Here is a 16,001-nt window from a genome sequence, read left to right as displayed (position 1 = left end):
AATATTTTTTTAATATATAAAAAATATATTACACATTTCAATTACTTTATGTTTGCAATTTAGCAAATTCACTCCTCTCAAATTCCCCACAAGCTTTGTAAACTTCATGCATATGATTGTAAGGGCATGCTGTGCTTATAAAATTATGATGTAGCACAAAGATCTAAATAGCTTAAATAAAAGATGAAATATTTTATTAAACCCTTATTGTTTACAAGAAGGAAATAAACCTGACAACAAATATTCTACAATTGTACAATATCTTTCTCCCAAAGAAGTTAAAAGCTCATTACAAAGCCTAGAATTATCAGAAGCAAATCAGAAACATTACACATAGGAAATAAAATGTGAAATTACCTACTATTCATCTTACATAGCATTTCCCCTAAGAAATCACTTCGATTAGCTTTAGAGCTTAGATGTTAAACAGGAATAACTATCAACCAACATTTCTATTTTATTGCTTGCTGGTATACTGAATTATGTAACTGAATTGAAATTATGCAAACTGAATTAAAATGAAAGTCTTGGGGTTGCTTTAGAAACAAGACTATGAAGGTTTTCTAGAAACAGGAATATCAAACTTCTATGAATATTGTGTATTTGCTAATTACTCAAAATTAGTCTTCAGAAATTGGCTCTCATGTACATCATTGCATTCACATATTTCCCAGGTAAGACATCTAAGACAGTTCAATACAATCAACTTTCTATATTGAGTGAAGGGGAAAGGGTTATCAATTAATTATGGGCAATATAGTTTTCACTATCTCTCAAGCAGGTTCTTTGGAAAGATAGGCAAGTGCCTTACCATGCAACAGATGATTTCGATTCCGGGAACAGAGCACAGTTAGAAATTTCACCTCATCTGTCCCCCATTTCTTCTCTCCAGCCTCATACAGTTCCTGAAGCCAAAGAAAATCACAGTCACTACAGAGGATGGGCCAAGACATAGGCAACTACTTCCAGAATGTCAAAGAGCTGAGTTAGCATAGTTTTGTTTTGTTGGTGATGGGGTGGAAGTAGTTTTAGTAGGGAGTAGAAACCCCTCAGGATTTTCTCATAGGCACGAGAATAACAGGGCCCTATAGTGTCTCCCTCAGAGTCAGGGTGAACACCAAAGCTTCCAACATATAGACTACATGGTTCTATTTTAAGACCTAAAAGGAATACCTTAGACTTGGGCTGTTCCATGCAGCAGCCACCAACCACAACTGACCATTTAAATTTTAATTAAATGTAATGTAATGTGGGTAAAGAACCAACTTTCAATCAGTCACTAAATGATACTTTTGTAAAATACCATAACAATGTCCTTGAAAGAGAGCAGTTACATTGTGAGGACTGAAATCAATGTCATGAAACAAAATGTGTATGAATTGTTGAATGGAAAACCAATTTGCTCTGTAAACTTTCACCCAAATCACAATAAAAAGTTTTTTTAAAAATGTCCTTGGAAAAAGTAATTTTTTTAAGAGTAATCTTTTTAATAAAGGGTGGACATGGTATCTTTCGTGTGGTGTTTATTTTATTTTATTTTTTTGAGTAACTAGTGAAGTTGGGCATTTTTAATATGCCATTTCTATTTTTTCTGAGTTGTTAATGTCCATTATCCATTTTTTGAAAAAAACTGGGTTATTCTTATTCTTCTTTATTTATAAAGCCTCTTTATACATTAAGTTTATTATACATAAGGTGAGACTTTTTTCCCATTTTATCATCTGATCTTTAATTTTATGGTATTGTTTAAACAATTTGTACATTTTTTAAATGTATTGAACCGGCAATCATTTTTATTTATGGTTTTTGCCTTTTGTGCCATGCATACAAAGTCCTTCCCAAGCCCAAGATTTAAAAAAAAAAAAAAATTAACTATAGCTTATTATAGCACATTTGTGACTTCACTTACTTACATTTAAATGTTCAGTGTATTTGGAATTCATTACGATGTGAGGTGAAAGTAGAGATCTAACTTTCTTTCTTTCCCAAATGGTTATCCAATTGTCTCAACCCCACTAAGTAATCCACTCCACTCCCCACCCACTTGAAATGCTACCTGTATATTCTCACATACGATTGAATCTACTTCTACACTTTCTAACCATTCCATTGATTCCTCTCAATCAATCATGGGAGAACAGAAGGGCAGTTATTTGCACAGGGAGCCAGCTCAGGGAGCAGGAATACATAGGAAAGAGGACACAGGAAGAGGTAACTACAAGGAGGAAGTGGGAAGAAAGCTGTTACATTGTGGGGAATTGCAGTCAATGTCATGAAACAGAATGTGTATAAACTGCTGTATGGAAAATGAATTTTCTCTGTAAACTTTGACCCAAATCATAATAAAAATTAAAAAAAGAAAATCTCTAGAGAAAGATTAAAAAACAAAACAAAATACCTTCTCCTGCCTCATGTCTTGTGGTCTGAAGGCAACTTCCTGTATCTCCTGTATGGAATGGGACTCCCTGAGTCCTCAGAACTCTTACCACCCCCCATCTCCCTTCTAATGAAAGCAACAGGTTCTTTTCTGCAGAATCCAAAATGGTCCATACTTCACACACTGAATGGCACCAACCTTTCCCTATATTTGTATATTGGTTAAGAGTATAGCATCTACATCAAAATTGCTTGGGTTCAAATCTCAGTTCTGCCATTTATTATCTCTGTGAACTTGAGAAAGGGACTTCTCTGAGCCTCTGTAAAATGAGGATAAAAATATTTACCTCATAGGGTTACTGCAAGGATTCAATGACATAACTCATGTAAAGAGCTTAGAATAGTGTTTGGTACCCAGTAAGCAGCCACCTTTTATTAGCTATGATTATTAGTGTTAACTGGCCACAGCTGATCAGACCAGGGACTGGTAGCAGGGCAAACATCATTGGGACTAGGTATCAAAAAAGCAACTCCCTCTTGGGATTTAATATTAATTTTATCCAACCATACCAAGCTATTTTACACAGGTCCAATCAAATGTTCTCTTTGGGGAAGTAATAGTACAAGGGGAGCAAAGCAAAGAAAGATCCCAACACTTCTGAAGAAATTCCATGTTTTCTGTGGTGGACACACCATGGTCTCAATGTTGAGGAACCTGAAACTCAGGGGTGCTTTTATGACTCAAAGGTGATGTTCAGTGTCATCCCTCGGCCCCAGTAATCTTTGCAAGAAACCTCTACCATAAAGGTCATCTACAGGAATATATATATATTTTTCTCCCGTAACATATCCTCATCACACAGAACCATAATAGAGCAAAAGAGAAGAAACTGGAAGAAAGAAGTTGCAATTCTACCAACCTGGGCATCTTGTTTCATGAGATTATCATCCAGGTAATTTCCTTCATCCCTGCCACCCTGAGGACGAGAAAAACAAACCAAAAAGAATGAGACAATACCCAGAAAGATTTTGGGGGCCCTGTTGAGACACAATGTCTGGGAGCCCAAAGACACAGTAACCAGACAGAATGCCTCAAAGGCCTGGGCTTCAGACCTGGGGAGGCAGGACAGATGTCCTCTGAATGTGCTCACACTACTACCGTGGCTCTGACCTGCACCTAGGGAACGTCACCCAGCAGAAGACCGAGTGTGTGCTCCCTAACGGCTGGTGCTGCCTGCCTGCTCCCTCCATCTCTATCCCCACCTCCACCCCACTCCTGGCTTCCTCACTGGCAAACCTACAGTGATCAATTTCTGCCACAAGAGGCCTGAGAACAGAGGAAACCCCTTAACTGTCTAGGTGATTCTGACTCATTGCAACCCTATAGGGCAGAGTAGGACTGTCTCATAGAGTTTCCAAGGCTATACTCTTTATGGAAGCAAACTGCCATATCTTTCTCCTGCAGAGTGGCTGGTGCGTTCAAACTACCAACATTTCAGTTAGCAGCAGAATACTTAACTACCGTACCATCAGGGCTCCCCTGAAAACAGAGGAGGGTCAAAAGAATCTGGAGTCAGCAGTGGGGCTTGAGGAGCACATGAAAATGTCCCACCCTCACCAACACCAACTCACAGGAGGGCAGGGTTGCAGCCTTGGAGGAATGCTTAACAAGTGATAAAAGGGGGCTACTTCCTCTGGTCTGCTGGACTTTTATTGCTATGTTCTTACAGTATTCTATGGTCTCAGCATGGCTTAGCAGGGTCATAGGTATGGGAGGGAAAAGTAAACATGGGTGGGAAGTAAGAACAGGCAGGAATTATTGAGTAGACAAGAGCAAGGAAGGAATTGGAGATGATTACTGGGTCTACTTTGGGTGTCAGAAAAACAGCAACAATATGGACAGAAATAGACAAGTCAGGAAGGAGAGCTAGCTTGGAGGGAAAATGAGTTCAGGTTTAGAAGGAATGATTTGAGGTGATGGTATAATATCAGTAAAGCATAAAGGAACACCTAAAAGCCAGTGAGAAATGAGTCTCCCACTCAGGAGGGAGGTCAGGGATAATGACAAAATTGGGAAGTCACGTGAAATATCTCAAGTATCCATGTTCCCTTTCCTGACACTTTTGCTCCCACCCAAGCCCTGTCCTGCTAACTTCTTACCTGGTCTCCCACCCTCCAGCCTCCAGTTTCTACCCACTCCAATTCATCCTACACATCATTAAATTAACCTCCTATAAATGCAGTTCCAATGACATCACTCTACTGCTCCAAGACCTTCAGTGGCTCCCTGTTGTTATGTGCTGTCGAGTTGGTTCCAACTTACAGTGATCCCATGTAATAGAGTAGAACTGCCCCATAGGGATTCCTAGGCTAAAATGTTTATGGAAGCAAATCACCAGGTCTTTTCTCCCACAGAACAGCTGGTAAATTACAACCACTGACCTTTCAGTTAGAAGCCAAGAGCTTAACCAGTACATCATCAGAGCTCCTTCAGTGGCTCCCTACTACTCTCTAATTAAAGTGTAAACTTCTTGACTCCCAGATCATTCTTCCACCTCACTGCTAGATTATCAGCCTAACTGCTTGCCAATTATTCTTTGAGTACCCTGTGTTTCCTGCCTCCTTGCCTTGTTCTTGCTATTCATTCTTCCTAGAAAGCACCCACTCACATCTTTTGACATCCTAGCAACTCTCCAAGCCTTCTCTGAACCAGCATCTCTTCCATGGAACTTCTACTGCTTTCTTCAATCAAAATTTCTCTTTGAGCCCTCCTTTTACTATGTGCCTCTCTTTTGGCACTTCGTGTTTTCATGCCTTTATTATAGCAATTTGTGTACCTGATATGCTCCTTTATAACAATATAAACTCTTAAAGCACAAGACCCACCTCTTCACCATCTTCCTAACTCTCAATTCACCAAGTGAGAGGGATACCTAGCATGTATTAGTACTTGTAAATATTTCTTGAATTCAATTTAAACAAATGGACATACATGATTAGCCAACATCTCTGAGGGAGCAACTCAAGCAAAGTATAAGACCAAAAACAAGATTTGGGATGATAGGGTCAGAAAGGCTGGTAAAGGGGATGGAGAGTGGGCATTTCAATAAGGCCTCCCCACTAAAAGCAGCCAACAGAGGAGGCAACTCACAGCTGACAGAGACACAAGCACTCGCTGGAACATGAACGATGTGTCAGAGCAAATGTCATCCTCAAGGCTCCGTCCATATTCTAGCAAGAGAGTATAATTAGCTACATCAGATATAAGAGTCTTGCCCCACACCTGTGTTACACTCCAGGGCGTTCTGAGCTCTCTAAGCTCAGCCTGTTCACTGGACCAGTTATAAGTAGTTGTCAAGTCAACTCTGACTCATGGCAATTCCATGATTGTCAAAGAAGAACTGTGCTCCACAGGGTTTTCAATGGGTGGCCTTGAACCGCCAACCTTTCAATTTGCATTAACTTTTACACCACTCAGGGACTCCACACAGTTTTTTAAAAACTAAACTCTGGGTAACAGTCAAATTAAGTTTATCTTGTTATCATGGAAATGAGATGCTCCTATTACTTAGAATGGGGATCAAGAAGGCTGGGCTACCCCCAGACTGGGGTACTCCCCTCTCTGTGGTTCTGACTGGTCTGTCCTGAGCATGGCTTCCAGGGATGCAGAGATGAGATGGTGTGTCACAGGTGGAAAGGCAAGCAGCGTAAGTTTGTGCCTTCCCTGACAAATCCCTCGCTTAGATGTTCTGAGACCTTTCCCAAAAGAGGCTCAAATGCTTCAAAGCCTTTAGGGGAGAAAACCTGAATTCAGCAGACATGAGGCTGTGCTGCTGAGACATAAACCAAAGTCCTGAGGTTTAGAATCTCCTGCTTGGAAGATTTGCCAAAAAACTGTTGCTGCCTTCCCCTCCCCCCCAACAAAAGTAGTAATGTTAACTATAGAAAACTTTTTTTGGGAAAAAAATATAAATAAACCCACAAGCTAATCACCAGTCATTGATAACATTTGGTGAATGTCTTTTGATATTTCTTCATGTACACATACAGTTTTCTTAAAGAAACAGGATCATAACATACTATTTTATGACTTGCATTTTCACTTATCCAAATACTCTGCACATTGTAATGTGATATAATATTCTTTAATATAAGTTGTAATATCTATATAATCATTTATGTGTGGGTGTACCTTACTTTGTTTAGCCAATCTGCTACTGTTGGACATTTTTAGCTAAATAATACTGAATATTTGGTAAAAAATATTGTTTAAACATTGGTGTGGTGGTTATGTTTGTGTGTCAACTTGGCTGGGCCTGGTTGAGTGGCTGGGCAGCTGGTGGTAGTTATTCCCCATGATGACACTGGCAATCAACTCCATGGTGGGATCTACCACAAGCAGCTGAGTGGCTGCTTTGGGTATGTAGTTTGCTTCCCGTATATAAGAAGCAGCTTTGGGAAGGGTCTCTAGCTAATGGCACGCTTGGACCCTGCGTGTACCATGTCGTTGTTCAGCAGCCTGCCATGCTCTGCCAACCTGGGAACTTACAATGGACTTGAATTAATGGCCTGCTGTGTGGTTTGGTAACATTGGGACTGTGCCTTTTTATTTGTCAACCTTGGGCTTGGCAGCCTCAGCAGCCAGCAGCTGTTTGAGTGAAGAAATGCCTCTAGCTCCAGTGGGCCGGGAACAGGAGGCAGAGCTAGACCCCAAGGTTGAGGGGCTTTCACCCAGCCCCTAGAGCCTGGCACTTTGAACTTGGACTTAAAGTCTCCAAATTTTAAGAATAAACTCCTGTTTGTTAAGGCCATCCCATTTGTGGTATATCCTTGTCAGAGTGGCACTAGGTAACCAGAACAATTGGGATAAGTAAGTCTTCATGCATTTTTTAAAAAATTGTATTTTTAGGGCAAAAAGGCATGTATATTTCTTTTTTTTTTAATTTTATTTGGATTTGGGTGAAGATTTACAGAGTAAATTCACTTTTCATACAGCAGTTCACATATACTTTGTCTCATGTCATTGACCAAAATTTACAATGCAACAGCTCCCCTCCCACTTCCTCCCCATAGTTACCTCCTCCCAGTGTCCATCCCTTCATACTCTTCTGCACCCTGAGCTATCTCCCTGTGCATAAGCAGCCCTTCCTTCTCCCATGATTTTTCTCTCCAGGGCGTGTGTCTACTTGAGGTAAATGTTTAACTCACATGCCTGTACTTTGTTTGGCTGGAAACCACAGTTGTGGGCTCAATTCCAGACCTGAAGGGCAGCTAGGGGCCATAGTCTCAGTGGTTACACCAGGCTCTATTGGAAAGCATGTATATTTCAAAGCCTTTCCAAACATATTGTCCTCTGGAGATTTTTGAGAGGCTGTTGGTTTGAGATGGCTGGAGGACACACAGTGTAGTCTGAAGGTAAGAGATAGCCCCTCCAGGCCATTCTTTAGCGTACTCAGATTTGCTGTTGCCAACACTTTAAGTAAGCACCTTTTATACTATAATAAAGAACAACTTTCAGGGTAATAAAACACTGTCCTAGGTAGCTGAAGTAGAGTTGTGTCTTCACCTGAGAAGTCTTGAGAAGCAAACAGACAGTAATTTGTGTAGACAGGGGTCTGCCTTGATGCAGAGCCTGGAACTGAGCCCCCCTCATGGTCAAAGCTTCCCTGAAAAGAATCTAATTAATTTATAAAAACCCACTGCTATTCCCTGTCCTCAAATCTCAGTGACACCTCAACCGAGGTCACTGACGATGTTACATACGCTGCTGGTAGATCTGGTTGATGCGCCGGATCTCCTCAGGGGAGCGGGAGGCCAGAATCTCAATTAGGCAGCCCTCGTCTGTGCCAGCTCCCTAAACACAAACACAGAGGGGGGAGCATAATGAGCCAGTTTACAGAGTTGCTTCCTGACACAGAAGGAATACAACAGTGACTCTGCAAAGAATAAAGACAACCCACTGGTTCTAGCAACTGGGATTTGGTAACTTTTATTGCCCTGCCCAAAATCCAATGTGTTTATCAAAATCATAAACAGTAATGACAAACATTTATAGACTTTACCATGTGTGGGTTATTGTGCCAGGTTACACTCAATTTCTGCTCGTTAGGGGCTTACTTTCCTTAGCTTCCCCTGTTCTCTTCTTTTGAAGGGCAAAATTTTTTGGCAAAGACTTTGTTACGTCTGCTTTTCCAAAGCCCTGCCCAGAACCTTCCACAGAGTAAGTCTTTATTGATATGGTTGAAGAAGGGAATTGTATTTGGATTCCCTACTTGGTCACTGAAAATTAGCAGACCTGTGGGCTGGTCATCTGAGGAGGCCAAGAACACCTTTTTTTGCTGGTTCTAAGCCTACAGCAGACCTGGAGGCCCCCAAGGTGTCAGTTATAGAGTTTCATATCTCAAAACTAACTAATATAACAAGACACTCTCTGGGGCTGCACCAAAAGCATAGTTCTATTAACTCCTCATTGAGACATAGGCTAGAGCAAATGATTTCATAGCTTTTAAGAAATCAACTTCTAAATTATAATTGTTATGGTGTAATATAGCATCTTCAAGTTGTCATAAATGAAGGAGAATCTTTATAGCTTATCCTTGCCTTTCTGAGAAGGCCTCTGTCATGGTTTATTGAGGAAACATGTCGGCATTTGCACCAACCGCACTGAGGGCACAAGGACAGGCGCACACACCTTCATGGCCCTCCTCAGCTCCTGCACATCGTACAGCACAGTGGGCATCATCAACCCCACGATCACCCGCTCAAAGTTGCCACTCAGTTCAGACTTCAAGTCGTCTACCAGGTCCTGCAATACAAGGAGAACATGGCTCCAGTTAACTAGAAACCAAAACCAAACATCTTGCCATCAAATCGACTCTGACTCATGATAATCCCATATATGTGACCAAGGGGATTTCTTGGCTGTGATCTTTACAGAAGCAGATTGCTGGCTAGGGGCAATAGCTTAAATTAGCCATGCTCAAAGTGTGGCCCACAGACACCTGGGTTCCTCCAGACCCTATCAGGGGGTCTGTAAGGTCACAATTATTTTCATAATAATACATAACAGTACCAAGACATTATTTGCCTTTCACTGTAATTCTCTTAGGGTATAGTGGTGTTTTCTAAAGACTACTTGACATCTGAAATGGCTATTAAAAAACTCCCGTTTTTCCAACTACATAATCTGTTGAGGCCAGATTTTCTTCATAAAGCAGCACACTGCCGTCGAGTCAGACCCGACTCATAGAGATCCCTCCTTGGGTTTCCGAGGTGATATCACTACAAAAGTAGATCGCCCAACCTTCCTTCTGAGGAGTGGCTGGTGGGTTTGAACTGCCAGCCTTCTCAACTAAAACAACGTATTGCAACAAATTAAATGCAGAAGCAGTTACAGTAACTCAGCTGTCTTCAATTAAGCCAGATGTTAGCAAAATCTGCAAAACCTGAAAAACAATGCCAATCTTCTCATTAAATTTTTTTTTTTTTGGAATATACAGCTATTTTTCACAAATATGTTTTATTTATATTAACAAATAATGAGTTTATTCTTATTTTTAATAAATTAGAAAATACATATATTTTTTAATACTTTCAGTTTTAATTTCTAATGTGATAAATATCAACAGCTATAACCTACCAAAAAAAAATCCTTTTTAGAGTCCTCAATAATTTAAAAGGAGCTCTAGTGACACAGTGGTTAAAGCATTCTGCTGCTAACCAAAAGGTCAGCAGTTTGAACCCAATAGCCAATCTGCAGGACAAAGTCTGCTTCTGTAAAGATTTACAGCCTTGAAAATCCTATAGGACAGTTCTACTCTGTCCTATAGGGTTGCTATGACTCGGAATCAACTCAATGGCAGTGGTATTTTTTTTTTTTTTTGGTAGGTTCAATAATTTAGGAGTATAAAGGGGTCATGAGAATAAAAGTTTGTAGAGGTTGACTTAAATGTATTTGTTTCACTTAACGATATATCTTTTATCTATTTCCAAGTCAATATTTAACTAAAACATTTTTAATAGGTGCAGAGTATTTGTACAGATATGATGCAATATAATTTCTTTAACCAGTACCTGTTATGGATTAAGGAGCTCTGGTGGCATAGAGGTTAAAGCATTGGGCTGCTAACTAGAAGGTCAATGGTTCGAACTCACCAGCTGCTCCATGGGACAAAGATGAGACAGTCTGCTTCTGTAAAGATTTACATCCTTGGAAAGCCTGTGGGGCAGTTCTACTCTGTCCTAAAGTGTTGCTATGAGCTGGAAATGACTGGATGACAGTGGATTATTATGGATTGAATTGTATCCTGCCTGAATATAAATTGGAATCCTATACCTGTTGTGGTGCAGCCACTTGGTGTGGCTCTTCTAAACAGTCTTTGTGACTCTCACCAGATGACTGGGTATTGTTGTTGTTGTTAGGTGCCATCAAGTTTTCTCTGACTCATAGTGACTCTATGCACAGCAGAATGAAACACCAATCAGTCCTGCGCCAGCTCCACGATCCCTGCTATACTTGAGCCCATCATTGCTGCCAGTGTGTCAATCCATCCTGCCGAGGGCCTCCCCCTCTTTCATTGACCATCTACCTTACCAAGCATGATGTCCTTCTCCAGGGAATGATTCCTTCTGACAACATGACCAAAGTAGGTGAGACGAAGTTTGGCCATTCTTGCTTCCAAGGAGCATTCCAGCTGCACTTCCTCCAGGACAGATTTGTTAGTTCTTTTAGCAATCCATGATACTGTCAGCATTCTTCACCAACACCACAACTCAAAACCACCAATTTTTCTTTGGTCTTCCTTCTCCATTGTCTAGCTCTCACATGCATATGAGGCGATTGAAAATACCATGACTTGTGTTAGGTGCACCTTAGTCCTCAAGGAGACATCTTTGCTCTTCAGCACTTGAAAGAGGTCCTTTGCAGCCAACTGGCCCAGTGCTTTACGTTGTCTAATGTCCTGACTGCTGCTTCCATTGGTGTCAACTGTAGAACCAAGAAATGTGAACTCTTTGACAACTTCAATCTTTTCTCCATTTGTCGTGATGCTGCTTATTGGTCCAGTTATGAGGATTTTTGTTTTCTTTATATTGAGATATAAGCCATACTGCAGACTGTACTCTTCAAACTTCATCTGTAACTGCTTCAAGTCACCCTCACTTTCAGAAAGCAAAGTTGTGTTGTCAGCGTATGGCAGGTTGTTAATGAGTCTTCCTCCAATCCTGATGCCATGGTTTTCTTCATATAGTCCAGCCTCTCGGATTATTTGTTCAGCATATAGATTAAATAAGTATGGTGAAAGGCTACAACCCTGACATACTCCCTTCTTGATTTTAAACCATGCAGTGTCTCCTTGTTCTATTCAAATGACAACCTCCTGATCTATGTACAGGTTCCTCATGAGTACCATCAAGTGCTCTGGAATTCCCATTTTTCTCAATGTTATCCACAATTTATTATGATCCACACAATCAAATGGTTTGGCATAGCCAATAAAACACAAGTAAACATCTTTCTGGTATTCTTTGCTTTGAGCCAAGATCCATCTGACATCAGCAATGATATCCCTCGTTCCACATCCTCTTCTGAATCCAGCTTGCACTGCTGGAAGTTCTCTGTCAATATACTGCTGCAACCATTTTTGAATTATCTTCGGTAAGATTTTACTTGCATGCTATATTAATGATATTGTTTGCTAATTTACACATTCTGTGGGATCACCTTTCTTTGGAATGGGTACAAATATAGATCTCTTCCAGTCAGTTGGTCAAGCAGCTGTCTTCCAAATTTCTTGGCATAGCTGAGTGAGTGCCTCCAGTGGGGCATCCATTTGCTGAAACATCTCAATGGGATTTTGTCAATTCCTAGAGCCTTATTCTTCACCAATTCCTTCAGGGCAGCTTCGACTTCTTCCTTCAATACCATTGGTTTTAGATCATATGCCACCTGCCACCTCCTGAAATGGATGAACATGGACCAGTTCTTTTTGTTACAGTAACTCTGTGTATTCCTTCCATCTTCTTTTGATGCTTCCTGCATCATTCAATATTTTGCCCGCAGAATCTTTCAGTATTCCAACTTGAGGTTTAAATGTTTTCCTCAGTTCTTTCAGCTTGAAAAATGCCAAGTGTGTTGTTCCCTTTTGGTTTTCTAACTCCAGGTCTTTGCACATTTCATTATAGTAATTGGCTTTGTCTGCTCGCACTGCTCTTTGAAATCTTCTGTTCAGTTTTTTTATCCTGTCATTTCTTCCATTTCCTTTAGCTACTCTTTGCTCAAGGGCAAGTATCAGAGTCTCTTCTGACATCCACCTTGGTCTTTTCTTTCTTGTCTTTTTAATGACCTCTTGCTTTCTTCATGGATGATGCTCTTGATGTCATCTCACAATTCCTGTGGTTTTCAGTCACTGGTCATCAAATCTATTCTTTAAATGGTCTCTAAATTCAGAAAGGATATATTCAATGTCATATTTTGGCTCTCGTGGACTTGTTTCAATTGTCTTCAACTTCAAGTTGAACTTGCACATGAGCAGTTGATGGTCTGTTCCACAATCAGCTCCTGGCCTTGTTTTGGCTGAAGATATTGAGCTTTTCCATCATCTCTTGTCACAGATGTAGTCAATCTGACTCCTGTGTACTCCATCTGGCAAAGTCCACGTGTATAGCCACCGTTTGCATCGTTGAAAAAAGGTATTTGCAATAAATAAGTCATTGGTCTTGCAAAATTCTATCATGACATCTCCAGCATTATTTCTATCACCAAGGCCAAATTTTTCAACTACCGGTGATTCTTCTTTGTTTCCAACTTTTGTATTCCTGTCACAGTGATAATTTAACACATCTTGATTGCACGTTCGGTCAATTTCAGAGTGCAGAAATTGATAAAAATCTTCAATTTCCTTATCTTTGGCTTTGGTGATTGGTGTGTAAATTTGAGTAATAGTCGTATTAACTGGTCTTCTGTGTAGGTGTATGGATATTATCCTATCATTGACAGCATTGTACTTCAGGACAGATCTTGAAATATCCTTTGTGATGAGGAATGCCATGCCTTTCCTCTTCAAATTGTCATTCCTGGCATAGTAGATCATATGGTTGTCTGATTCAAAATGGCCAAAACCAGTCCATTTCAGCTCATTAATGCCTAGGATATCAATCTTTATGCATTCCATTTCATTTTTTACAACTTACAATTTTCCTAGATTCATACTTTGTACATTCCATGTTCCAGGTATTAATAGATGTTTGCAGCTGTTTCTCCTCAATTTGAGTCATGCCACATTAGCAAATGGGGAGGGTGGAGAGGTTTCCAACAGCTAAAAGAGATAAACTTGTCTGTCAATTTGTCATCCTGTGGTGGCTTGCATGTTGTTGTGAGGCTTGAGGCTGTGCCACCAGTGTTTCAGAAGCCAGCAGGGTTGCACATGGTGCACAGGTTTCGATGCTGCTTACAGACTGAGACAGTATAGGAAGAAGGAAGAGGCCATCCACCTCACAAAGAATTGGCCAGGGAAAACCTTATGAATAGCAGAGATATACTGTCTGATACATTACTGGGCAACTTTATGAATAGCCTGGAAATGCTGTCTGATACAGCACAGGAAGACAAGCTCCTTAGGTCAGAAGGCTCTCAAGGTATGACTGGGAAAGAGCTGCCTCATCAGAGCAGAACCAACCTTATTGATGACTAGGTAGAATTATGTAAATGTGAAGTGCCTGTGGCCCACCAAGGGGATTGGATAGCTTGCTACTAATGTAAATAAGGTACATGGCACCCTTATAGGGATGGGACCATATAAATAAGGTATATGGAACCTTAATGTTGTGATTGGTCAGTTTTGTCATTCCACTAGGCTTAAAATGAGCCCTCTCACAGGCAGAAAAGGGGATCTCATTGCCATCAAGAGAGAAGACCCAGAGGTGGAGTGGAGTGAGTCTTTGGACCCAAGATCCCTGCACTGGACCTCCTTGGCAGAGAGACCAGCAGAAAGTCAGCAGAGAGACAGCAGTGAGATAGCAGCAGCAGCAGCAGCAGCAGAACTGAGATACTGTCAGGAGATAGAGCAGCGGGCTTGCTGGCCCACAGAGCGAGAAAGCTGGAGTGCCTTTGGGCAGAAGGCTTGCTGGCAGAGTGTGGTACACCTGGGGTGCATGAATCAGCAGAGCTAAAAGAGCTTTGTTACACTTGCCAGGGCAGAGCAGAGGCAAGGCCAAGAGGCCAAAGGCCAGAGAGCTGTGCATGAGGGCATAGTAGAGGGGAGCTGTCCTGATCCAAGAATTATACCCTGAGCATTCCTAAACCTGACTTGTAACCTGTTACTTCCCTGATAAACCTCGGAATTATGAGTATTGTTGGTGAATTCTGTGTGGCCATTGCAATGAATTACCAAAACTAGCAGAGAAGTAGTGAGTGCCATGATAGGGACGATTGGTGTCAGAGTTGGAAAAAGGCTGGAGGGTGGCAGCATATATGGCTACCTCCTCATAGGAATCTGCCTTGGGCTGCTGATGGTGCTTCTGTCCCCCCTTGTGAAGTTAGGGAAGATCAGAGAAGAATGCTGCCCCTATGTACTTTTTGCACCTGTGGATATAATACTATTTGGGAATAAGGTTTTCTTTTTTATGTTGTTGTTGCATTTCAGTCGATTCTGACTTGATGGCAACCTCATGTTTGCAGAGGAGAACTGCTCCTTAGGGTTTTCAAGGCTGTAACCCTTCAGAAGCAGATAGCTAGCTGTGTCTTCTGAGATCCTCTGGATGGGTTCAAACCACCGACTTTTGATGACTGCCAAAGAGGTAGGGAGGCTGCATCTTCTGACATCTTCTAACCCCATAAGAGGAAGACAGAATCACCATCAGCAGCCCAAGGCCTATTCCTGCGAGACCAAAAATGCTGCCTCCCTCCAGCCCTTTCACCAGCCCTGACTCTAACTGTTCCTTCTGCAGCACCCACCACCTCTCTGCTGGGTTTGATAATTTGCTGCAGTGGCCACACAGAGCTCACAGATTATGGGGTTTATTAGGGAAGTAACAGGCTACAATTCAAGTTCAGGAACATGGTCAGTCTCTCTCAGCCCACCATCTCTCAGCTGACAGTCTCTCTCAATCTCTCTCCCAGCAGTGTGTGTCTCTTTCTCAGCATTGTGTGTCTCTCAGTATCTCTCTCTCAGCAGTGTGTGTCTCTCAGGAGTACATTTCTCTCAGGAGCACATCTTTCTTAGCCAGCAATCAGAGAGACAACTTCTGCCTCTAGGAGGCCTCCTTTTGAGCTGGCAGAGTGACCACTAACCAATCCCAACATCAGGATTCTATACACCTGAGAGAGAGTGAACTTCCCAGAAGATTGCTTTATGCTGGTTCAACAGAAATACCTCAGGTAGATAACTTTAGCAATCAGGAGCCACTCAGTTGCTCATGACAAATTCCACCACAGAGTTTACAAAGACTTATGGCTAGAAAAGCCACACTATGTAATTTACTACACCACAGCTACACTTAATATTTTTGTTATCCCTGGACCTTCATTATAGTGTTGTTGTTGTTGTTATGTGCCGTCGAGTCAAACCCGACTCATAGCGACCCCTCCTTGGGTTTCCAAGGCAGTATCACTACGGAAGTAGGATTGC

The 16,001-nt window shown here is 41.4% G+C and overlaps 1 protein-coding gene across 1 annotated transcript in view; it reads right to left on the bottom strand.

Annotated features, from left to right (window-relative positions):
- The window catches only part of ANXA4 (annexin A4), a 39,224-nt gene that overhangs the window by 8,452 nt on the left and 14,771 nt on the right, over window positions 1–16,001 (bottom strand). The window contains exons 4-8 of the mRNA XM_007940092.2: window positions 9,068–9,181; window positions 8,140–8,230; window positions 5,528–5,607; window positions 3,297–3,353; window positions 812–905 (exon numbers count right to left, since the gene is read on the bottom strand). Of these exons, the coding sequence (XP_007938283.1) occupies window positions 812–905; window positions 3,297–3,353; window positions 5,528–5,607; window positions 8,140–8,230; window positions 9,068–9,181 (436 nt within the window). The remainder of the gene's footprint in view (window positions 1–811; window positions 906–3,296; window positions 3,354–5,527; window positions 5,608–8,139; window positions 8,231–9,067; window positions 9,182–16,001) is intronic.

The sequence above is a fragment of the Orycteropus afer genome, unplaced genomic scaffold (genome assembly GCF_000298275.1).
Source record: "Orycteropus afer afer isolate SDZICR_OR568_19922 unplaced genomic scaffold, OryAfe1.0 scaffold00065, whole genome shotgun sequence".
NCBI lineage: Eukaryota > Metazoa > Chordata > Mammalia > Tubulidentata > Orycteropodidae > Orycteropus > Orycteropus afer.
The sequence above is the reverse complement of the archived record's forward strand: the minus strand, read 5'-3'. Positions and strand labels throughout refer to the sequence as shown.